This window comes from Mastigoproctus giganteus, chromosome 1 (genome assembly GCF_048544385.1).
Source record: "Mastigoproctus giganteus isolate SK-2022 chromosome 1, ASM4854438v1, whole genome shotgun sequence".
In the NCBI taxonomy this organism is placed as follows: domain Eukaryota; kingdom Metazoa; phylum Arthropoda; class Arachnida; order Uropygi; family Thelyphonidae; genus Mastigoproctus; species Mastigoproctus giganteus.
The window spans coordinates 42,904,551-42,930,063 of NC_143575.1; the positions used below are offsets into that span (position 1 = coordinate 42,904,551).

The window sequence follows — 25,513 nt, forward strand, 5'->3', positions numbered from 1 at the left end:
CAAAAAAAAAAAAAAAAATTAAAAAGCTTTCAAATAAAGTTCTCATTATCAGTCATAAGTTAGGGTGGGTTATTGAGATAGAATAATGGATTTGCCCAAAATAACAGCTAATCTCTTCAGCTTACTTTATATAAAAAGCAGATTTGATATTTGTATGCCCTAATTGTTTTGTCTATATTGGGAAATGTCTATTATTGCAAGGCACATTGGGTTTCCTGAGGGAAAGTATCGTCAATAATCATTACAGATGTCTAGTTGGAATCCCAATTTTTTGTGGTGCAATCAAAAGTTATAATCAAGGTTTCTGAAGGTAGCATATTTTGTTCCATAAATTTAAAATAAAAATAATAGTATCCTCTATCAAACATTCTTTTATTAACCTGTCAGCAGGCACATTGGGTTAAGGCTTATCTTAATACTGAAAATAAAAAATTTTTTTCCCCAAATCCTGTTCAAAAACTTAGTGTGCAATCCCACTGAGATCATGTGACTGCTTGAAGTTTTGACTGCTTGAGCGATCAGAGAGAAAACTGGATAACCAATTACTAAAAACATTTGGCGAACCAAAAGATGGAAGCTTGTTTAGAAGATCTTTATGCCAAACACGATCGAAAGCCTTTGAGATGTCAACAGCAACTGCTTGTTTCACTGAACTTTTCCATCGAATTTGTCCATAAATGGGTAACATAAGCCAGAATATCACCAGTGGATCGACACTGACGGAATCCATACTGGCGATCGTTGATCAGACGGAAGGTTTCTAGGTAGTTTAAGAGTTGGCAGTTAATTGATTTCTCCATTACTTTAGAAAGAGAAGAAGTAATTGCAATGAGATGATAATTGGATGGGAGGGATTTGTCACCCTTTTTAGGAACTAGCTGGATATGAGCAAATTTCCAAGCAAAAGGAAAAACACCTTTGGAATAAGAAAGTGAAAAAAAAAAGGCAGCAAAGAACAGTAGTAAGTTCAGGAGCACAGGTTTTAAGAAGAAGTGGAGAAATACCATTGGGATCTGGAGCTTTCTTAGCTTCAAGATTTGTCAAAATTCGTCTGACATCCTGTTGATAGAAGACCACAGGAGGCATTGAATGGAGCATGTTGGGAATGGTGGGAGGTGTTTTATCAAGATCATTAATACATGAGTTGGAAGAAAAATGGGTCAGCTTTATCCTTGGCTGAAGTGACAACAGAACCATCTGGTTTTGACAGAGGTGGGAGCAGAGATGGGCAAAAGTTGCAGCCAATAGCTTTGGCAAAAAACCAGAATGCTTGGCTACCATTAGGGCAAGAAGGAAGTTTTCTACTCTTAGCCTGCTCAAAATCTAGTTTGGACTGATTATTAACTGCTTTACAATTGTTGCGAGCTTTGGTGTAGGCAGAAAATGAAACTGAAGAATTGGAAACAAGCCAATTACGATATGCAACATTCTTCTCCTGAATGGCCTTAGCACATTTATTGGAAAACCAAGGTTTAGATAAAGGACGAGATTTTGAATTGGAGTTTGGGTAAAGAATTCTATTCCTACAAGAATAATTTCACTTACACAATCTGAGCAAATGTTGGCATCAGTAGTTTGAAACAGTAGTCTCACCAAGTAAAATAAGAAAAGAAATTTTGCAGGTCATCCCATTTTGCATTCTTTTAATGCCGAAAACACGAGGTTGGGAATAGCCATGAGATAAAGATTCCATTGGAGAAGAGACAATCACCAAGTTGTGATCTGAGGTGCCCAAAGGACCGCTCACTTTGCCCATGTACTTAGAAGGGTTGTTTGTGAGAAAAAGATCAAGCGTGTTAGCTGTATGGTTCGGATTGTCTGGTATTCTTGTAGGTAAATGAACAATCTGTGCAAGGTCATTAGTAATGGCAAAAGCCTCAGCATCTCGAACAGTTGGGTCGATGTGACTAGAAAACGGAAGCCAGCTGGAGTTATGAACATTAAAATCAGCAAGGAAAATTACCTCACTGTTAGGAAAGTTGGACTGGAGAAAGTCAAGTTGCAAAGAGAGGAAGTCGAAGAGCTCCAAGTCACACAGTTTTAGTGGAGTTGGGAGAACGGTGGAGACAACAGATGAATTTGACACAATGAGGTAGAGAGATTTTAAGCCAGAGAAGAATGAAAAGAAGAGATTCCAAATTACCAAGTCTCTGACAGAGAATATCGGAACGGACATATGCACAAGTACCACCTTTGAGGTGAAATCAGTCAATCATACAGCGAATAATTTGAGCATTTGAGATGAGCACTAGTTGAATCAACCAATAACTGAGATTCTGTCAGAAAAAGTACACAGGGTTTGGCAGACTGACTGTAAGTGGAAATGGACATCATTGAGATTAGAACTGAGACCACATATATTTGTGAAATGAACTAGGGAGTGTTAGAGAGGTTGAGATCTTTTCGCAGATAAGCTTACTCTATTAATTTGACAATCATGGTGTATTCAACAATAAGAAAAAGTGGGGGGGTTACATGCTGTATGAAGTAATGAAATTTTTGGATATGGTGTACACATGGTAAGAATATACTCAAATCCTTGACAGTACGTGGCCTCGACAATGTCCCCCGCATACACACTACTCTGACTTCCACCAGTCGCTATCTGCCAGAGTAGAGGTAGCAAGATTACACACTAGCTGATCCGGAAGCCTCCTAAAGAGTTACCAATAGATTTGGTCCAGTGTGCTAACTAACAGCAGGCCTGGGAACATCGTTTTAGAGCTATACCCTCGAAATGTAGGGAAGATTGCCTCAATTGGAACATCTCAAGGTTCAGGCCTAAATGTGTGTTAGATGAATTAATGAGGCTTGTGGCAGAGAAGAAAAATGCATGGGATGCATATAAAGGGAAGATTGGATTTATTGGAGGATTATTTTCTACAGCAACATGTTCGAGGAGTAATGCTGTTAGTTAAACTCATAAAATCTAGGCAAGTGCATTCAGCAGACATGTGTGGACAGTGCAACGTTGAGTCTGTTTGGTGTGACATAAACACTGGGAAAGGGAAGAGGAGAGTAGAAGTGTGTTATAGGCCTAATGACTCTGATGAGTACAACAAACAGTTGTGTAGAGAAATAGAGTGGGCCAGTAAATTAGAATATCTTGTAATGGGGGATTTTAACTTTCCAGATACTGACTGGAACTTGTGGATTGGTCACTCACACGGTAGTAAGACTTGTTGATTTATTGGTGGGTTATTTTCCACATCAACATGTTCGAAGGGTAATCAGATGGAGTAATATTCTTGATCTGATTATCAGCAGTGATTATTCATGCATTAAGAGTTTGCAGATATAGGAACCACGTCGTGACAGTGATCACTGTGTACTGATGTGGGATTTACTTAAAGATGTAACTACCATCATGGGTAAAGGGAAGGGTTTTTGCTTTTGTAAAGGTGACTTCACACAGGTTTTAAATTCTATACAGTGGAATCATCTGATGATGTTACGAATGGTGAATTCTAAATGGTAAGCATTCAGGGACTTAATTTTGGAGGCTACTGGGCTTTTCATACCAACTAAGAAATACTGTTCAAGGTTCAGGTCTAAATGGATGTCAGATGAATTAATGAGTCTCGTGGCAGAGAAGAAAAATGCATGGATGCATATAAATTATCGGGTGACATAGAAACCTACAGCAGATATAAACTAGTCTGTAATCCAGTCACAAAGAGGGTTAGGCAGGCAAAGGCCCATTACGAGAAATCTCTGGCAAAGGATGCAAAGAAAAACAGCAAAGAGTTCTTTACTTATGTAAACTCTAGAAGGAAGGGGATGAATCAGATTGGTTCACTTAACATTGATGGTTTGACTATTGATGATCCTGCTGAAGTAGCTGATAAACTGGATGAATATTTTGCATCTACATTCATACATGAGGAGTTATTCAGGGAAGGGAATGCCAGACATTTATCAAACTCTAATAGGGAACTAAGTGATTTTGTAATAACTGAGAGCAAAGTGGAGGGGAAATTGTTGAAGTTAAACATAAAAAAGGCACCTATGTTGGATGGAATCTATCCAGTTATATTGAAAGGGGCAGTGAGGGAAGTTAGCAAACACTTTAGCCATAATTATGAGGGCATCCTTAGGTTCAGGGGAGGTTCCCATGGACTGGAGGTGTGCTGATGTATCACCAATTCACAAAGGGGATTTCAAAGGGTGACACAAATATTTCTAGACCTGTTAGTTTAACTTCTGTTCTGGGGAAAATAATGAAGTCAGGTTAATGAGGTGATACAGAATTACCTTGACAAGACTGCAGTAATAGTCAGACACAGCATGGGTTTGTTAAGAATTGGTCTTGTCCGACCAATTTGATTGGATTCTACAATGTGGTCACAAAGGAACTGGAAGCAAAAAATAATTTTGATATCCTATACTTGGATATTATTATTACTAGCCACACTGTGCAAGAAAGCCTGAGACTTATGCTGCCCCAGCCAAAAAAAAAAAAAAAATTATGAATTACCCTGAGAGAGAAAGAGAGAGAAGTAGAAGGGCATCACCAAGAAAGAGAAGAATGATGATATCCAGCTCTGGACCCTGGGTGTGCCAAGCCCATACTCACCAGATGTGAGCCCCTGGCGTTCACTTTTGGAAAGCTTTTGACTAGCAAATGGAAGACTGCTGTACAAATTGGAGAGGTGTGGCATTAAGGGCAAGTTGCTGCAATGGATAAAGGGATAGTTGAGTGGGAGATAGCAAATGGTGATAATAAATGGACACTGCTCTATATGGACTAATGTTCTTAGTGGAGACCCCTAGGTTTCAGTGCTGGGACCATTGTTGTTTTCTGTATTTATCATTTATATTGATGAAGGTATATCAGGCTTAATGTCCAAGTTTGCAGATGATAGAAAGGTTGGCAGGGTTGTCAATGACTATAAAGACAGTATGCTACTGGAACAGGATCTAGAAAAGCTAGGCAGATGGGCTGAGAAGTGGCAACTGAAGTTTATCATTGACGAATGCAAAGTTCTGCATATAGGTAGCAGTAACCCAAGAGAAACGTACCAACTGTGTGGTACTACACTCAGGGAGGTGAGCAAGACCTGAGGGTAATTGTGCAGTCAGATATGAAGTTCTCTGAGTAGTGGAGATGTGCTGCCAGAGCAGGTCATGGAGTTTTGTTAATGATATATAGGAATTTTGCTAGCAGAGACAAGGAGGTGATCATCCCTTTGTATAAGGCAATGGTCAAGCCACACCTTGAGTACTGCATACAGGTCTGGAGGCCTCATTTTAGGAAATGTAGAGTTGCTAGAACTGGTACAGAGAAGGGCAACAAGACTGGTGATAGGAGCAAAAGTGTGCACTTACCAAGAGAGGCTTAAATCCTGCAGCATCTGGAGACTAGGCACTAGCGAGGTGATCTGATTGAGGTGTATAAGGCCTTGAATGATTTCAGCAGGCTCAACACTGATGCGATTCTTCCACTTGCTCACATTAACAACCGGAGTGGGCATAGATTTAAATTGAGGAAAGAAAGTTGTAGAATAGATGCAAATTTGCATTTGGCAAGTGGGTAGTTGATTGGATTCAACTGCCACAACAACAGACTTCCATCTGTTGTTGTGGCAGTTGATAGCTTAAATAAATTAAGGCTGAACTAGACAAACATCTGAATTGATCGGATGGCCAAAATGGGAAGATTTTCTCTCTCTTTTTTTTTTTTTTTTTTTGGCTGATGCTGTATAAGCTTGCTTTCTTGCATCATGTACCTCAACTAATGCTAAATAGTTGTTTTTGTAGCTTCCAGAATGTCTGTTCTCTTCGTGGTTCCTTTTAAGGGACACAAAGCCAACAGTTCTTCAAAGACTTTAAGTTTGTTGTCGATCCCACAAATAAAAATAGCCAACTGAGATGTATCAGTTAAATCCATGCTTCCATCTAATGCCAATGAGTAAAATTTGCATCTAGCAACTTTGTTTTTAATGTCCCCTCAACATTTGATGCCAGTTCTACTCTCCTAGTAACAGTCATTTGAGAAAAGCTTATTTTTTTGAAGGCATCATCTTTGTTCAGTCACACAACTTGAGCTGCTGCTATAAGGCACTCCTTCACAAATTCTCCATCAGAAAATGGCTTCGACCTTTTGGCAATTTTTTGAGCAATGATATAACTAGCTTTGGCATAACTCTCAGCATAACCTGATACTTTCTTAAAAACTTATTGTTATGATTTTAATGATTTTTTGAAAAGGTTCAGTTTGTCTGTGCGACCTGACCCTGGAGACTGACGAACTTCGTTGCATGTTTTGTGTCACAATGTCTTTTCAAATTGTATTACTTGACAGCGAATATTGATTCCTGACATATTAAACAAACAGGCTTTCCATCAGTTTCCACAACGAAGTATAAATCAGTCCATTTTTCGTTGAAATTGCAAACAGCTTCACTGTAAACATGTACGTCAGGGTACAACTTTTTGATATCCCCCTCATGTGTGTGTGTGTGTGTGTGTGTAGTGCTTTTTTTGGGAAGTTATGCAATGGTACGGCATACCGGCACCTTTATTAACCGTATTCCTTCCTGTGACATTTGGATTCTGTACACTTCAAAATTTGTAATATTCCGTAAATTTTTTCACACATTTACCTGCTTTTCAAATAAATTTAAAATTATTTAACTCAATTTGCATTTTGCATTATCTGTTGTTAAGATATTTTCTATATAAAACTTTATAACCATTTTTAGAATTCTAAATTACTCAGTCAGACTTCTGTTTAACGACCTCCTTTTATAGCAATTTTTTTTTTAAATTCCCCTTGTAAATTACATTTAAAATAGTTTCCATTGAGCAAAGAAATTTTTCATATAACGAACGGCTTAGGAGAGACTTAACTGGGTACGCACTGTTCGCACTTCTAACCTTCAGGCAACGTAGGAAATTAGTGCTACTGCTAAGCAAGAATTGAGAGAGCTAAAGGGATTACCATTCTACAACTTAGGGGTACTTGGTAAAACCTATCCAACCACCTATCCCACATGTAGAGAAATCATGCTGGTCAACAGTGAGCAGATCAAGGGGTATTCCCAATGGGCTCTGGTTCACCTTCTACTAGTGGCCTACAACCTTTTCTCATACAGGGGCCATATTCAAAGTTAGATTTTTTTCTGGCTGAGTGATTCAAGAAAAATTAGTGTGTTACATTTTCCATATCTTGTTACATGTAAAAGGAAGTTTCTGTTTTCAGTTACCATTTTTTATTTTCAGGCTATATAAAAAAAATGCAAATTCCCAATACTTTTTTGTGTAACAAATCTATGTCACTATTTTATATTTTAGATTTTATTAAAATCATGAAAATATGACTTTCTTTTGTTTTTCAAAAAAATACCTTACTTTTGCATTTAAATACTCACTTCAGAAAATTTACAACGTGAAAGGATCACTGCTTAAGATGAATATAAGGTGAATAAACAAAAATAATGATGAACCTAAAATTGAAAATATTCGAAAATTTTATTAAGTACAATACACGATTACATTTACTAAACAAAACATTTAATGAGAATTTTTTTTGATAATTAGCAAAATTTAAAATGCTGTATTCACTTCTTGCGGGGGCCGTAGGTTGGACACCGCTGTGAATCAACTGTAAGCATCCCATTTGAGAATTTGGAGAGAGGGTTATTTAATTTGACTTTGACAAATAATCATCTGTTGTTTCGCAGAAGTGCGTTATCCACATTTTTCTGTAAATTTTTCTTTTCTCTGTTTACATGGTCACAGATCTGAATATCCGAATGACAATTACATTTTGGAAAGTTAAAAAAAGAAAGAAAGAAAAAATTCAAATTTAAGAACTACAGTCAGTCCTCGTATATCACGATAGTTGTGTTCCTAGAAACCCTCGTGCAATGCAAAATGATGCAATATGAACAACAAGCCCTATGGGAAAAATAGGGTTAGGTGCCGACCACCCAAGATTGAACACACATTTTTAACCAAAACATTACCAAACACAATAAATAATCATAATAAAATATGTAAGTATTTTATTACGACTATTACGTAATAAAATATTGCTAATTCTTTTGCTTCTATCGTAAGCAAACTTGTTTTTTGTTTGATTTTCTATCCAAACAGATGACAGCCATTCCATCTCTTCCAATTCTTTGTGTCTTAATTTAATGGATTTTAATTACACTTTGAGTTGTTCCTGCTATGAAAGTTTTTTATTTTCTCTGCATTCTTTGTAATTCTCGGCAATTCCTCATTTAGGTCTGTAGCACGTGCAATATCACATGGTCTTTCATTTCGCTTAAAGCGTTTCACAATTTCATATTTTTTCTCTATCGACAGAGGCAGATGGGCCATAAGCCTTACCAGAGAAACCCCGGTGGGCCGGAGGCCGGTGTGATTTTGGCCATAAACGCTAGTATGAGGCCACTATAAATTTTCCCGGGTAAGAATTTTTGACTCAGTCCGCCTCTGTTTATCGATATTGCTTTTCTTTTTCTCTCTCAATCTGCAGTGTCTTCACCAAGACGCTTCCTTTTCACATCTTTTAAGTATTTTACTCATTTTTAGGGAATAAAGCACAATTACAAAACGAGGAGGCAAGCTTGATACTTTTGTCAAACATGAACATCTAGTAATGGTTTCAATAGACATAGAGAAGGCTTTTGATACCACCTGGCGGTATGGTATACTTAGTGATCTTTACCTTCTCGGACTACGAGGCAACCTTCCTATATTTGTTCAGAACTTCTTACATACTAGATCATTTCAAGTTTGATACCAACATGCCCTTTCCACAACTTTCATCCAGGAAGAAGGTGTTCCACAGGGATCAATACTGAGTGCCACTCTTTTTGCTCTAAGAATAGATTCTATCACTAAGCAGCTTCCAAATACAGTTGAGACTTACCTTTATGCAGATGATCTTTCCATCTCCTGTCATTCTCAAAACATGAGGTCTATTGAAAAACAGCTTCAGATATCACTTAATAAAATTCAACAATGGGCGAGCCTTAACGGCTATCGGCTCTCGCAGCAGAAAACAGTTGCCATCCACTTCTGTAGACAACGCAAACTTCATCCAGATCCTGAACTTCAAATTTCTAACATCTTTGTCCTGGTCACCAGCAACATCAGATTTCTTGGATTAATCCTTGACAACAAGTTAAATTTCCTAGATCATATTAAAAATGTACGGACTTCATGTCTAAAAAAGTTAAACATACTCAGAGCTTTATCTGCCCAAACATGGGGTGCAGATCGTACTTCCCTTCTTCGGTTATACAGGGCATTAATCAGATCCCATCTCGATTATGGTGCTCCAATCTATGATTCTGCCAGAAAGAGTGCATTACGCTGGCTTGATCCAATTCAGCACAGTGCTTTGAGAATTGCAATTGGTGCATTCAGAACGTCGCCAGCACATAGTCTCTATATTGATGCTCACGAGCCCCACTAACTTTACGCAGGTAAACACTGTTACTCAAATATGCTGTCAAGATACAAAGTTGTGCCTCTCATCCCGTTCAATCATACCTTTTCAGCTCACCATTAGAAATCCTATACAGAAGCAAACCTAGCATAGTAAAGCCAGCTGGTCTTCGCCTTCTTGAATTGGTGCAAGTTTGGAATATTTCAATCCATTCTGTAAAGCAGGTAGCAACCTATACTCAGCCACCATGGGCTCCTCCTCCTCCTCTTCCAACTGTGACACTTACTTCTGTCAATGGAGAAAGAATACTTTGCAAGCATCAAATGTCAACCAAATTCATGCAGTTCACACTCAAAGATATACTGATTTCTCCCCAATTTATACAGATGGCTCTAAATCTAATTCAAATGTTGGAGCAGCTGCAGTTTTTCCGAATACAACTGTATCAGTTTCCCTTCCATCAGAATTTAGTATATTTTCTGCTGAATTTATGCAATTAAACTAGCTTTAGAAAATCTCTATTCTGACAGTTCCTTAAAATCAATTATTTACACTGATTCCCTCAGCTCAATCATGTTGTTATGTAATTCCTCAGATAAAGTTCAACCTGTTCTAGATGAAATCAGAAGCTTATTACATACTTATTACATACTGCCTATCACAATGGATAGCACTCTGGCACTCTCAGACTAATAATAAACTCTTTCAGTTTAAACATGATCCGAAAATTTGGCGCTCCAGTATCCGTACATCGAGACAAGAAGAAGTAGTCCTTTCAAGGGCAAGAATAGGACATACCCATCTGACCCACCTTCATTTACTCACAGGAGATGATCCACCACAATGTACACATTGTTCTAATAATTAAAGAATGCAACCAACTGGTCACTTTTTGCTGGATTCCAGCCCATTCCAGTAATTTAGGCAATGAACTGGCAGATAAAGCTGCAAAAAATCCAACTACCTTTGATTTAACCAATATCCCCGTTCCAGCATCAGATTATGCACTAACCGTTCATGCTGCTTGCCTATCACAATGGATAGCACTCTGGCACTCTCAGACTAATAATAAACTCTTTCAGTTTAAACATGATCCGAAAATTTGGCGCTCCAGTATCCGTACATCGAGACAAGAAGAAGTAGTCCTTTCAAGGGCAAGAATAGGACATACCCATCTGACCCACCTTCATTTACTCACAGGAGATGATCCATCACAATGTACACATTGTTCTAATAATTTGACTGTAAAACATATTCTTATTGGCTGCCCCTATTATAAACAAGCCAGAACTTCATCCTTGATCTCACTGGTTAATCTTCATAAACCAATAACTCTTGAAAATCTCATTGGTGATAAGGCAAATATTTCTGAATTTTTTGACTTTCTCAGGCAAACTGGGTTTTTCAATTATTTCTGATTTCAGATTTTCTTTTGATTTAGGGAAAACTCATGTTTTAATATAATAAGTGAATAGTCACATTATAGCCTTAGCAGCTTATGTACCATTAAGCCTCCAGAACAACAACAACAGCTCCCTCTAGTTGCCTCCCAAACATGCTGATTTAGAAAACAATCATCCAATAAATCCACAAAAGCCTTGCTAGTGTGTGAATGACCAACCCACAAATTCCAGTCAATATCTGTGAAATTCAAATCCCCCATTATAAGACTCTCTGGTTTACTAGCCCACTCTATTTCCCTGTACAGTTTCTTATTATACTCATCAGAGTCATTAGGCCTATAGCACACTCCTACTCTCAATTTTGATCTCCCAATGCTTATGTCACACCAAACTGACTCGACACTGCACTGTCCAGCGATGTCAACTGGCTTCACTTCCTTGGATTTTATGTGTTTCTTAACTAATAGCATAACCCCCTCCTCCCTTCCTATCCTGTCTATCCTTTCTGTAGACTTTGTACTCCCCAAATTCCAGTTCTGCATTACTTATATCTGTGTGACACCACGTCTCTGATATCCCAACAATATCCGCCTTTGATGCTTTGAGCAATACCTCAAATTCATCAAATTTATTTACCAAACTCCTAGCATTGGTGTACACGCAAGTATACATGCACCTGTTCTTTTTCTTAGCTACCCTAACACACATTTAACACAACCCATGTGTTTACTTGTACCCCAATGACTTCCAGCAGTCTCTGAAATATCCTGCATCTTATTTTCCAAGCTGCTGCTCATTCCAATAGAAGCAGTGCAAGAATCACTTTCACCTCTGCCAGTGGCTACTGTTAATCTATTAGTCCTTGTATCCCCCCCCAATCTAGCAGTTTTCCGACCCACCTAACACTGCCTCGATAGCATCAGCAAACATTCTTGCACCCTTTCTATTTAAGTGTATCCCATCCCGGTAGAAGCAGTCTCTCCTGTTAACAAGTACAGACCAGGCTGAAAAAATTTTTACCCCTTGAGCCTTGCACAATCTTTCCAGGGCCGAATTGATCGACAGGCCAATGATCTACGTGCCAATAACTGAAGATTGTCACTAGTAGAAAAAATAAGCATGCGACCTGGGAGGAGTTCGTCCTGGGAATCATACATCAAAAACTGTTGTACATTTCTATCGATAATAATTTCTTGATAATTTTGTGGAATTACTAGGTCCTGGAGATTGCTCAGTAAAGCAGGATTACCATTGTTGCATCGAAAATGATGAATGGTTCGTTTAAGTGATCCTTTTTAGGAAGTAATGCCGTGACATTGGCATGAGCCTTTGCAATTACTGATGCAACAATTTGCTGTAGCCATTCATTCGTGGTTGTTGCATGTTGCCATATTTGACCAATCAATTGCGGTGCTTTGACCTTGCAACTAGTCCTTCCATACCCTCTGTCTAAACATGCCCTTTGCAGGTGGAATGTTTTTCACAAACCCAGATTCCATGTTGTTCATCTACAGTTCTCTTTGAAAACACGTAAATGTGGTTGTTATCATCTACCAATTTTATTTTGCCTATTATTGACGGAACACTTTTTGCCATTGTACACACAGAATTAATCAATCATGATGCAAAAATAATATGCAGATATTGCACTGCCTGCGATGCTAAGCTTGTTCATGTGATACACCGCCGATAATGAGGCAGCGAAAACAGCAAACACGCGCTGTCCACTGCTCCAGGAAATGTGAGGAGAGCCAGATGCAGAAACTTTTATTGTTTGAATTTAGACAAATCAGAACAAGATTCATTTGTTACTGAAAAGACTCCTATAAGATTAGTCACTGTTCCCTCCCCCATGTCTGTCACTAACCACATGACTATCGCCCTCGTGGTCGAGTATGTATTCTTTCCATTGTGAAAGGATTAACAGTTCTAGTTGATCCTTTCACAATGGAAAGAGAATCCTGAAGACATAGAAAAGGGGAGAAATTAGTTTAAAAGTTTTTGTGACAATTTGTACACAAATGTAATTTTGAAAATTTGTTCGGAAAAGTTCAAGTTATCGGAAGTTCAGTTCGAGTAATCAAGAGAGTTTAACATTAAATCTCCACTAAAGGGGCTGGGACTTCAATAAAAATTCGAATTATCAAGAGTTGACTGTATTTACATTTTTGTAACTTACTCATTATCTACAAGGGGCGAAATGTGGGGGGCCACTTTTCCTTAAATCGTTTTATATTCATTTGCTTTCTCCATTAGCTGTGACATTACATGAAGGTGATCCATAGTTGAGAATCCTGTCCTAAAGCCAGCTTGCTCTTTCGGTTGATTCTCATCAAGTATTCTTTCTAATCTGTTAGTAATGACCCTTGTGAACAACTTGTATATGTGAGATAACAAGCTAACTGGTCTATAATTTCAAATTTCTTATGCAGCAAAACTGCATTATTCCACTCCTTAGGTGCCACACCTTTTCTGATGCATTTTGTGAAGTCTTGCCAGTTTTTGTGTCATGTCTCTTCCTCCCAATTTTAACAACTCTACAGTAACTTCATCTTCTCCAGGGGCTTTCTTGTTCTTCTTTTTCTTCAACGCATGTTCTACCTCATCAGGAAGGATATCAAGGATGTATGTGTTACTAATTTGCGATCCATCTTCCCCACTGTTGGCATTATTCCCTTGCTCCTTGTATAACTCTTTATAGTAGTCTTCTGTTATTTGAATTATGCCTTCTCTGCTGTTCATAAGTAAAGTAAAGTGCAGCCATTATCAACCCACTGCAGGATGGAAGCCTCCTCAACAATTCATGCTGAGGGAAATGGACCATAATCTACCACGCTGGTCCAGTGCGGGTTGGCAGATCAACCGTATTCAGCAGTCAGGGGCTTGAACCCCGGTCTACTCAACGAGCATGTGCTACTGCACTCCCGCTCCTGCCCACTCGGCTACGGAGGCCGTCAAGTACACCATCGCTATTCTTCAGTTTCAGTATCATTTGTCTTTCTGTATTACTGCTCATGACTGCTGATTTTCTCAATTTTCTCCCTGTCAGTGTTTTTCTTGCTCTTCATTTGTCATCTTCAGTTCATCATGACAAGTGTTTCTTGACTGATTTTTCCTTCTTTGGATTTCTTTTTACCTACAGGTTTCTTGGGCTTTATCACTTTCAGAAAGTTGTAATATTTTGGTCCTGAACAATCTGCAGAAACTCAAACTTGTTCTTAAGTTCCAGTACATACTGCTTTTTCTCCTCTTCTTTTATCTCAAAGACCTTTGTATTATTTACTTGAGTCAGTTTTTTCCTTTCCTACATCTATATCAAGTGTGCATCTTACCATTCTGTGATCACTTCCAACATTTACCTTATTCAGGACTGTAACATCTTTCACGATATATCTTCTGTTAGTGAGGATGAAGTCGATTTCATTAGTTGTTGATCCATTTGGACTCTTCCATGTCCACTTTCTGTTCACCCTTTTCTTGAAAAAAAAGTGTTAATTACTGACAATCCTTGAGATTCTGCAAATTCCACAAGTCTCTCACCTCTTACATTTCTTTCACCAATTCCAAAATTTCCTGTAGTTCCCCTTTCTGCGCTGTTTTGTCGCTTTCCAACCTTAGCATTGAATTCCCCCATAATGATAGTGTAGTGAATTTTCTGTTCATCTAGAAGACTCAATTTCGGTGTACATTTCTTCAACCTCTTCATCATCATGGCTCAATATTAGTGCAGAAATCATTATAACCTTTAGCTTATACCTCTTAGAAATCCTGAGTAGTAGTCTTGACACCCTTGGTGATGTACTTTTGAATTCCAAAATGTTGTTTTTTATATCTTTATGGACCAGAAAGCCAACTCCACCTTCACTTCTTTCACTGTTTCCATTGGTGTACGGCAGATTTCCACTTGATAAACTTATAAGTGATTCATTTCTTCTTCTTGTTTCAGCCAAACCAATGATATTCCAATTTACATTTTTTTATTCTTTTTCCAGCTCTAGTATCCTGTCTTCACCGATGAGCGACCTTACGTTGTAACAGGCCAAGTTCAGTTTCCGTGCATGGCAGCCTGATCGTGCACAGAGATTCTTAGCACCCTCTGCTTCCACTCTGATCCTCTCACTGCCATAAGAGGGGGAGTGAAAGCCGCTGGGGACTGAGGGCCATTTGTTTCGCTGTGCTGGAGGGTTTGGTCTTTTCCTCTTCACGCTGACAGGCACCTTGAAGAGAACGACTCTACATGTTCGTTGCCACCTAAGTGACGTAACAGGGCTTACAATCGAGATGGTATGCATGAGTGGATTTTAGAGAGGCAGGGCAACTGGACTTCTCCTAAATAGAAAGGAGGATCCTAAATATCCTTCTTCTGAAATAGAAAGATATTGGATCCCTCAGTGTTTTAGACTGAGTGTCTGATAACACACAGAATGCCTGTACCCCTCTAAGCCCCACCTCCCTAATTATTCAAACCCAACAGTTTAAATTCAACATCAATACTTACAAGCAAATATATGGACTTCCTATGGGTCTTAGAATATCAGCCCCACTATCTGAAATATACTTAGCCTCTATAGAGGACAACATTCTTAACTCTTCCCCCACCCCATAGTCAAACTTTTCATCCATTATGCAGATGACATACTCATAGTTTCTGAGAAACAAAGTGATGGACTGTCTTTTTGATAAATTGAATAATGTTCATCAAAGACTTAAATATACATTAGAATATGAAAGAATAATAGCATAAACTTTTTGAGTCTTAAAATTTTCAAAGACAATAATAAATTACATAATTATATTTACAGAAAAAATATTCACAGATCCTGAGCAGGATCATCAACAGTTGAACCATCGATATCAAGTGGACCAATCTGATTCATCCCCTTCCTTCTAGAGTTTACATAAATAAAGAACTCTTTGCTGTTTTTCTTTGCATCCTTTGCCAAAGATTTCTCGTAATCTGCCTTCGCCTGCCTAACCTCCTTTGTAACTTGGTTACAGACCAGCTTATATCTATCATAGGCTTCTGTGTCACATGTTAATTTATATGTATCCCATGCATTTTTCTTCTCTGTCATAAGTCTGCTTAGTTCATCTGACATCCATTTAGGCCTAAATCTTGAACAATATTTCTTTGTTGGTATGAAGAGCCTAGTAGCTTCCAAGATAAATTCTTTGAATGCTTCCCAGTTTGAATTTGATGTAGTAGTAGTAGTAGTAGTAGTAGTGGCACATGATGCAAGAAAGCAAGTGTAGGAGCTTATGCAGCATCAGCCAAAAAAAAAAAAAAAAATCACACCATTCCCTCCAAATGCCTGTCCAGTTCCTCCTTAAATTTATTTAACCTATCAATTTCTACAACGACAGATGGAAGTTTGTTCCAGCAATTAACCACCCGCTGGCTAAAGGCAAATTTCCGCACATCTATTCTACATCTGTCCTTTCTTAATTTGAACTTATGTCCCCGTAGGTTGGTAATCTGAACAAGTGGAAGGATCCCATCAGAATTCAGCGTGCTCAACCCATTCAAGGCCTTATAGACCTCAATCAGATCACCGCGCAGGTGCCTAGTCTCCAGCCACTGCAATTTGCAGAACTTAAGCCTCTCTTGGTAAGAGAATCCCTTCATTCCCGTCACCAATCGTGTTGCTCTTCTCTGTACACGCTCAAGCAAATCTACATCCTTCCTAAAATGAGGCCTCCAGACCTGTACGCAGTACTCAAGGTGTGGCCTGACCATTGCCTTATACAGAGGAACAATCACCTCCTTTTCCCTGCTAGCAAAATTCCTATATATCATTGACAAAACCCCATGACCCGCCCTAGCAGCTTGTCTGCATTGCTCAGAAAACTTCATATCTGACTGCACAATTACTCCCAGGTCTTTTTCATTTTCTACCACCTTAAGTGTAGTACCACACAGTTGGTACGTTTCTCTGGGGTTACTTCTACCCATATGCAGTACTTTGCATTTGTCAAGGTTGAACTTCAGTTGCCACTTCTTAGCCCATCTGCCCAAATTATCTAGATCCTGTTGCAGTAGCACACTGCCATTACTGTCATTAACAACCTGCCAACCTTTGTGTCATCTGCAAACTTCGACATTAAGCCTGATATACCTTCATCAATATCATTGATAAATACACAAAACAACAGTGGACCCAACACCGAACCCTGTGGGACTCCACTAATAACATTAGTCCACGAAGAGCAGCACCCATTGATTGGTAACATGTTGGTAACATCATCAGTTGGTTTCACCGTATAGAATTTAAATACTCTCTCAGCTTCCAAGATAAATTCTTTGAATGCTTCCCAGTTTGAATTTGATGTTGGTAACATCATCAGTTGGTTTCACCGTATAGAATTTAAATACTCTCTCAGACCACCGTAGTCACCTTTACGAAAGCAAAAACCCTTCCCTTTACCCTTGATGGTAGTTACCTCTTTGAGTACCCACTTCAGCACACTGTGATGACTGCCACCTAGTGGTTCCTTTATCTGCAGATTCTTGATGCATGAAGAATCACTACTGATAATCAGATCAAGGGTATTAACTCCCTCTAGTTGCCTCCCGAACATGCTGCTGTAGAAAACAATCATCCAGTAAATCCACAAAAGCCTTGCTAGTGTGTGAATGACCAACCCACAAATTGCAGTCAATATCCAGGAAATTAAAATCCCCAATTATAAGACACTAATTTACTGGCCCACTCTATTTCTCTGCACAATTGCTCATTATGCTCATCAGATTCATTAATCCTATAAAACATACCTACTCCATTTTTTCCTTTTCCTGTGCTTATGTCACACCAAATAGACTCAACATTGAATTGTCCACCCACATCAATTGGATGCACTTCATTAGATTTTGTGTTTTTTAACTAAAAGCATAACCCCCTCCTCCTTTCCTGTCCTGTCTGCCCTTTCTGTACACATTGTACTCCCCAAATTCCAGTTCTGCACTGCTTATGTCTGTGTGACACCACGTCTCTGATATCACAACAATATCTGCCTTTGATGTCTTGACTAGCACTTCAAGCTCATCGAATTTAATAACTATACTCCAAGCATTGGTGTACATGCTAGTATACACGCACCTGTTTCTACTCTTAGTTACCCTAACACCGCGCATGTATTTACTTGTTCCACTATGACTCCCAGCAGTCCTGGAAATTCCCATTGCCTTGATTTCCAGGCTGCTGCTCAATTGCATTTGAATAGAAGTAGTGCAAGAATCACTTTTACCTCTGCCAGTGACTACTCTTAATCTATTAGTCCATGTATCCCCCCCCAAGCTAGCAGTCTTCCGACCCACCTAACTCTGCCTCGATAGCTTCAGCAAATATTCTTGCACCCTTTCTATTTAAGTATATCCCTTCCTTGTAGAAGCAGTCTCTCCTGTTAACAAGCACAGACCAGGCTGTGAAAAATTCTACCCCTTGAGCCTTGCACAATCAACGGAGAGGTGAAATGGGATTGTTTTTTTTTTTTTTTTTGGCTGATGCTACATAAGCTTGCTTTCTTGCATTGTATGCCTCTATTAATGCTAATGCATATCAGAAATGTCTCATCTTGTCAATTGCTCACAGCCCACTGTGGTTAATGTGTATCAAGAATGATGTTGAATAGGTCAAACCACCTCCGTCTGACAATTGTAAAGGATTATGCAAGGTGGATGTTCGTGGTAACCAAAGGATGCAGTGCATTGTATGGGCTGAATGGCAGGTCACTGTGTGACATTTGACACGTCAATACAATATGCCACAGACTCAGATGTATGGGATTCCACAATAGATGACCCAAGGCTCTGAAGACCCTCTCCTCACTGCAGATCATTGTTGACAGTAAATGCTGTGGTGTCAACAACACTTCTGGTTGGAAACTGGAGGACTGGAAATGAGTGTGCTGGTTGGATGAGTCCAAATACTTGGTGCCACATGCTAATGGATGCCTTTATGTGTTGTGCAAGCAACACGACTCCATGGGCCCATCATGCATGATGCCCACTATCCAAGCTGGTGGAGGTTGTTGCTTAATATGGGAAATGCTTTGCTAGCAAGAACTAGGAATCCTACGGACCATGTTTCACAGGCAAGGTTTACCAGCAGCCCTTAGGAAACCATGTCATCAGGCCTGCACTGTGCACAAATGGTTCAGGGAACACAGTGAAGTTATCACCCATCTTGATTGACCTCCAAATTTGCCTGACCTCAATCCAGTTGAACACCTGAGGGACATTTTCAAATGGGAAGTTAGGCATGTGGACATATAACCATCATCTGTTGCAATATTGTGGAAAGCCTTACAGGGAGCATGCCGAAGATCCTATGGACATCTTCAGATATCTAGTAGAGTCATTGCCTAGGCCGATCATGGCTGATATCTGCGAACAGTGGCCCAACATGATATTAGGTAGGTCGTCATAATCCAATGATCACTGAGTGTAAATATAAAATTGTAAAAAGAATAGAAATAGAATGAAATGATAGGGAATAGACAAATAATATGGAAAATATAGTAGAAAAATAGAGGAAACTAAAGACAACAAATGGAACAAATAAGTATGCTATTACTAATACTAAATAATTAGAAATATATAATATTTAATTATTTAGAAATATAAATTAGAACTTCAAAGAAAATAATTTTTACTTGCACTTCCAATATTCATCACTTGAGTGAGATAAGACAGATAGACTGCGATAGCCGAGTTAATCAAATGAAAGGTACAGTAATATGTGCATTTGAGTTAGCAATGGTTCTATCCTTCATGATTGCTAAATACAGCATTATATTCTCCCTGTTTTGTAAATTCCTCCAACCCAATGTGACCATTCATGGTTATAAACAGAAAGTTTATTTTTATCTAGAATCCATAACTTAACAATAGCTGGCCTAATTTAGACCATAGTACATGCAAAAATTAGGTTTTTTTAAAAAAAAATTAAAAGATGTGTTACATTTTGGGCTATATTCAGGCAGAATATCACACATTTTACCATGTCTAACATGAAAGTTGCCACCTTCTAGAATTCTAACTAGAGGTCACTATTACATATTGGCTCCATATTGCATTTCATTCTGTTAGTAGCTGTGGTTTTCCACTTAGACATGGTAAGTCTACTTATAACTTTTGTTTTCGTTTTCATTTTCATTTTGCTTTCTCTATTAGATCAACAATAATCAATACTCAGTATGCCTAAAATTGAAAGAATCTGAATTTATAGTATTTAAAATATTAAAACATCTGTGTAGATCTAAATAGATATTTTTTAATTTGTCAAGATGTTGCCAAAATAATTTGCTTTTAAAATAATCATACTACATATTGAGTATTATTGAAGTGGATGACCCACATATTGTTTCTTTTCCTTTCAGTGTTGGTTTTTACCCTTTAGGAGGTCACTTAGATTGTCAGTGAACAACAGTATGTAATTCGTATATATTTTTCTTTAGTCTTATAAGTTTGCTGATATGCACTGGTTGTTAAAAGGACAAGTAGCAAGATGGAGCAAAGTCCTCTTTGAAAGGTGAAGATGGTGGAGAGAGACAGAGATAGACATGAGCAGAACACCTCAAATAATTAAAACAGAAGGATGGGGTTTTATCACAGAACTGTGAGCCATGTGAATAGCTCTGTGCTCATAGCCCAGCTCTCAGGCTACTGTTCAGCTTAACCCCAAATTAGAAAGAGGTTGTCTTCATTCAGGTGTAGTGTCTCCTACAACAACGTTATTGAGTCACATTTTTAAGAGAAAGATGTTAAGATAAGTGCATAATTTTACAAAGAAGAAATTTTGATAAGATAATAAGTCCTTAAATTAAACAATGTTGAATAGATAACTCTGTATTCCAGCAGGATTTTACTCCTACTCTTAAGCCCAAACCATCCCATGACACTTTCAAAACTTCAGTCCTGAGTTCATCAACACCAGAGATTATTCTTCTAGAAGTCTCAATTTGGCCTACTGTTAGATTTTAAACTGTAGATGATGTCAGAGCACAGTCCTTGCAGCTGATAATACCTGCAGTGTTAAAAAGAGTCTGAACTGATCGCTGAGAAATGCACTATCCAGCTTCTGTGGCATGATATTTGTTTCTATTTTATGATATTTGTTTCTATTTTATGATATTTGTTACTATTTTATTTGAAGACTTGTACAAAAATATGTAGTGGATGCTGTCAGTAATCTTTGAATATTGTGTTCCTAATCACAAGCAACAAAATACAGTTTGTCAATAATTCTTTTTATTTTTTATTCTGTAATTACTGCATAAATATTCAGGTATTGGGCATATTCTACACTGTATAGAAGACTTAGATATACTCTTTTCCAGGAATTGAAAAAACATGAGCCAAAAATTGGTTCTTTTGAATTGTTATGGAGTGAAATTATGTTACTTTTTTTTCATAAATAACAACTGCCATTATTTTGATTTGCTGATTTCAGAAAATTATGTCAAAAAGCACTAAGTAAACAATTAAAACTAAAGAAAAATATTAGTAAGAAATATGAGAAATATATATTATAACAGAAGTTTTAACTGTATTATATGATATTTTATTTCTGCAGTTTGTAATAATACTTTTAATTCAGAAAGTTTTCTCTGAGAAGTGTTTCTAAATTATCAGATGGTAAAAATCATCCTTAATGATTACTTAGATTATGAATGATTACTTAGATTATGAATGATTAAATCTTATATTAAGATTTATGTTGTACAAATTATAACTGTTGCTGCTATGAATATGATTAAGGCTAGGTGCAAATTTAATAATTATAAGTTATTCAGAGAAACAGGAAAAATTTGGTCCATATGTCCATTCATGCTGGAAAAATTGATACACTTGTTGATGGGTTAAAGTTCCTGTTTGTACTCTGGCATGACCACATAAGTCAGAGGACTTTACAGTTACTCAATTTCTCAAGGATATTATCATTATATTATATTTAGCAGTCACTTGGGCTTAAACCGAGGTCAGTCAAATACATGTAGCTCTGAACTCATGCATTGACCACTTGGCTACATCAAGCCAAAAATCTCTCTTCTGTGCTTTGTAAACTTTTGTTTATTTTTTTATTATTTTTAAGGTTATTAAAAATGCTTGTTTATGTAAGCTGTAAATCAGGTTCATTCTTGTTTTGCTGTTATTTGCAGTAATTTTTTTAGCTAGAAAATTCTAAAAATGGTATTTATATACCCAGATTTCAAGAATTTTCATTCTTTATTATCAACCAAAACTTGAATTAAAATTGGCTAATTAAATATTCTTTAATAAAAAATGATATCATAAATCTGTGTGCTCTATCACAAGGTATAAAAATTGAGCACCACGTTTAATCCATACCTTGTTACTGTTTTCAAGGTCACATCCATAGAATTTTAGTATATTAGGAAAATGTTTGGCTGAAAAAAAAGTGGGTTTTTTGCAATAAATTTGTGCTAATTATAGTCATATATAATATGCAATTATTCTGTTATATGAAATGTTTATGCAATGAAAAATATAATTTGATTATATTTTTCTTAGGTGTTAGCAGCTCTGGCATGTGACCTTGGTTTAGATTCTTTGCCATGCTGCAGCGAAAATCATAGGTGGTCGTGGTTTCGACGTTACTGCATGGCAACTAGGGTAGCTTCTGCACTTATTAGTCGTACTCCTTTGCCTCTCTCTTTTTGTGAAGAAGTTCGTAAAAAAATTCGAGAAATGATTCCAGAGGAGGAAATCATTACAGCACATCATGAAAGTCATGAAACATTCAAGCAGGAACATGATGAACAACTCATTTTATGGGTAAATCGGTGGGTACCAATCATCATTACTTTTTTTAACAAGGGTTAATAAAATACATTAGATATTCCTGAATTATTAGTTTATGTTGTATATTACTGATGTATGGATTAATACAAAATATGTACAATTAGAAACCAGTTTTTAAAGTGGCATTTGAGAATCTATCCTGCTCATTGCTGTAGTGGGAAAATTATCATTCATGCAGTATAGCAATGAGCAGAATAAATCACAGTATCAGTTGTCATGTGATGTTCCTGAGAACAAATGTTCATATTCCATTACTGTCTGAGCAGCACCAGTGTGCTATTGTATATTTTTTGGCTGTAAAGGGCTATTAACCAGTGGAGATTAAGGCATATCAGATTCTTCAACTACCCATACGTGGAGCTGGACAACTTTGAATATAGGCAGTCAGCTTATAGAAATTTATCACACAATGCAGGCAGTGTATGCATTGTGTAAATATGAGTATGGCAATTCATATTTTAAAATTTACTGTAGTAGTCTATTAGACTACTTCTATATAAGAGACAAAAAAAAAAAAAAAAAGCAGCCAGCTTATATCTTTGGTGAATGAATTCAACAAACTCATGGGTCTCAATTTTCTGCTAGAATCAGCCTTGTGGATTGTTCTTTGTTGAATTTTTTATAAAAATTAAACTGTGTGTGTGTGTGTGTGTGTGTGTGTGTGTGTGTGTGTGTGTGTGTGTGTGTGTGTGTGTGTGTGTGTGTGTGTGTGTGTGTAGATAAGTAGATTGGGGAAAAGGTGGAAGAAGGCTGACAAAACTGGAAGTAGTAACAATGGAAAAAATCATGGGGTACCTGAAAAATAAAAATAATGCATTACAATGGTACGTATAAATATAGTGCAAGCGCATCAGAAATACGTAGCTATATCTGAATAAATCAGAATATTAGTAAAACGGCATCGTTTTAAGTTATAGGATAACTTGGGAATTTTTTTTTTGGCTGGTGCAGCATAAGTCTCTGGCTTCCTTGTGCCATATAGCTAATAATGATAATAATAATAAGGGGCTCACATCTGGTGAGTATGCACTTGGCACACCCAGGGTCCTCAGCTGGATATCATCATTCTTCTCTTTCTTGGTGATTCCCTCTCTCTCTCTCTCTCTCTCTCTCTCTCTCTCTCTCTCTCTCTCTCTCTCTCTCTTAGGGTAACTTGGGAATTTTTTTTTTTTTGGCTGGTTCAGCATAAGTCTCTGGCTTCCTTGCGCCATATAGTTAATAATAATAATAATATCTCATATTGTGAATACCCTCACAACGAGTTGCCATGATATTGCATTACTTCGAATAAGTAATGCTTCACCTAAGGAGAAGACTAATGTTACTTATTCTCAGATGGATGCCACCACCCAGACAGCACCATTTCAGGGCTATTTGGCCCTTCTTCGGTGGGTGGGTAGATACCCGAGTGACTTAAAACTTATAACTTAAAATGATGCCGTTTTACTAATATTTTGATTTATTCAGATATAGCTATGTATTTCTGATGCGCTTGCACTATATTTATACATAGCCTAGACTCTCCCATAGCTTGAGGCTTATGCCCTAAACGCTTTAGATTACAATGGTACTTAATGCTATAGATCCGATGAATTTAATTTCTTTATCAAGGACTAGCAGCCAAAAACAAAGGAAATATAGCAAGAAGTAAGGTCTCTGTTTCTGATATGAAATATATGCAGCATATGGTTAAGACAATGTCTTTTATTGTAAGACAAGGCATACCTCATATATTATGATTTTGAAGAAAATATATGAGAATGCTACCTCCTATATTAGACTAGAGAAAGACAGTAGCAAATTTAAAATTGAGAAAGGAGTTCGACAAGGAGACACAATATCTCCGAAGTTGTTTACTGCTGCCCTTGAGGAAGCTTCAAATTACACTGGTCGCAGAAAGGAGTCAATGTGAATGGCTAGTACCTAAACCATTTACAATTTTCAGATGACATGGTGATCATAACCCATGATCCCGAAGAATTACAGGAAAAATCTTAATCACTTATGCAGAGTTAGGAAGACTTTCAGACTAAAGATATGAATATGGCTAAAACAAAAGTAATGATGAACAAATATGCCACAGAAAGGGAAATAATTGAAGGAGCATTAATTGAAAAGGTGGATTCATGTACTTATCTTGGACTATGACTTCCAGCTTTTTATCATTATTACAGCTAATGCCTGCCTGCGCATGCACTTTTAAATATTACTTTATTCTTATTTTTACTTGACTACCCAATAGACAAGACTGCAGCAATAATTCAAACACAGCATGGGTTTGTTAAGGGAAAGTCTTGTCTGACAAATTTGATTGGTTATTATGATGTGGTCACAAAGGAACTGGATGCGAAAAATAATTTTGATATCATATACTTGGATTTCAGGAAAGCTTTTGACACTGTTGCGCATGGAAGACTACTGTACAAATTGGAGCAGAATGGTATTAAGGGTAAGTTGCTACAATGGATAAAAGGATGGTTAAGTGGGAGAAGACAGAGGGTGGTAATCAATGGGTGCTGCTCTTCATGGACTAATGTTATTAGTGGAGTCCCACAGGGTTCGGTGTTGGGTCCACTGTTGTTTTGTGTATTTATCAATGATATTGATGAAGGTATATCAGGCTTAATGTCGAAGTTTGCAGATGACACAAAGGTTGGCAGGGTTGTTAATGACAGTAATGGCAGTGTGCTACTGCAACAGGATCTAGATAATTTGGGCAGATGGGCTAAGAAGTGGCAACTGAAGTTCAACCTTGACAAATGCAAAGTACTGCATATGGGTAGAAGTAACCCCAGAGAAACGTACCAACTGTGTGGTACTACACTTAAGGGGGTAGAAAATGAAAAAGACCTGGGAGTAATTGTGCAGTCAGATATGAAG

General features: G+C 37.6%; 1 protein-coding gene across 1 annotated transcript in view; it reads left to right on the forward strand.

Annotated features, from left to right (window-relative positions):
* The window catches only part of HERC2 (E3 ubiquitin-protein ligase HERC2), a 971,627-nt gene that overhangs the window by 749,116 nt on the left and 196,998 nt on the right, over window positions 1–25,513 (forward strand). The window contains exon 67 of the mRNA XM_090372402.1: window positions 22,343–22,614. Coding sequence (XP_090228528.1) covers window positions 22,343–22,614 — 272 coding nt within the window. The remainder of the gene's footprint in view (window positions 1–22,342; window positions 22,615–25,513) is intronic.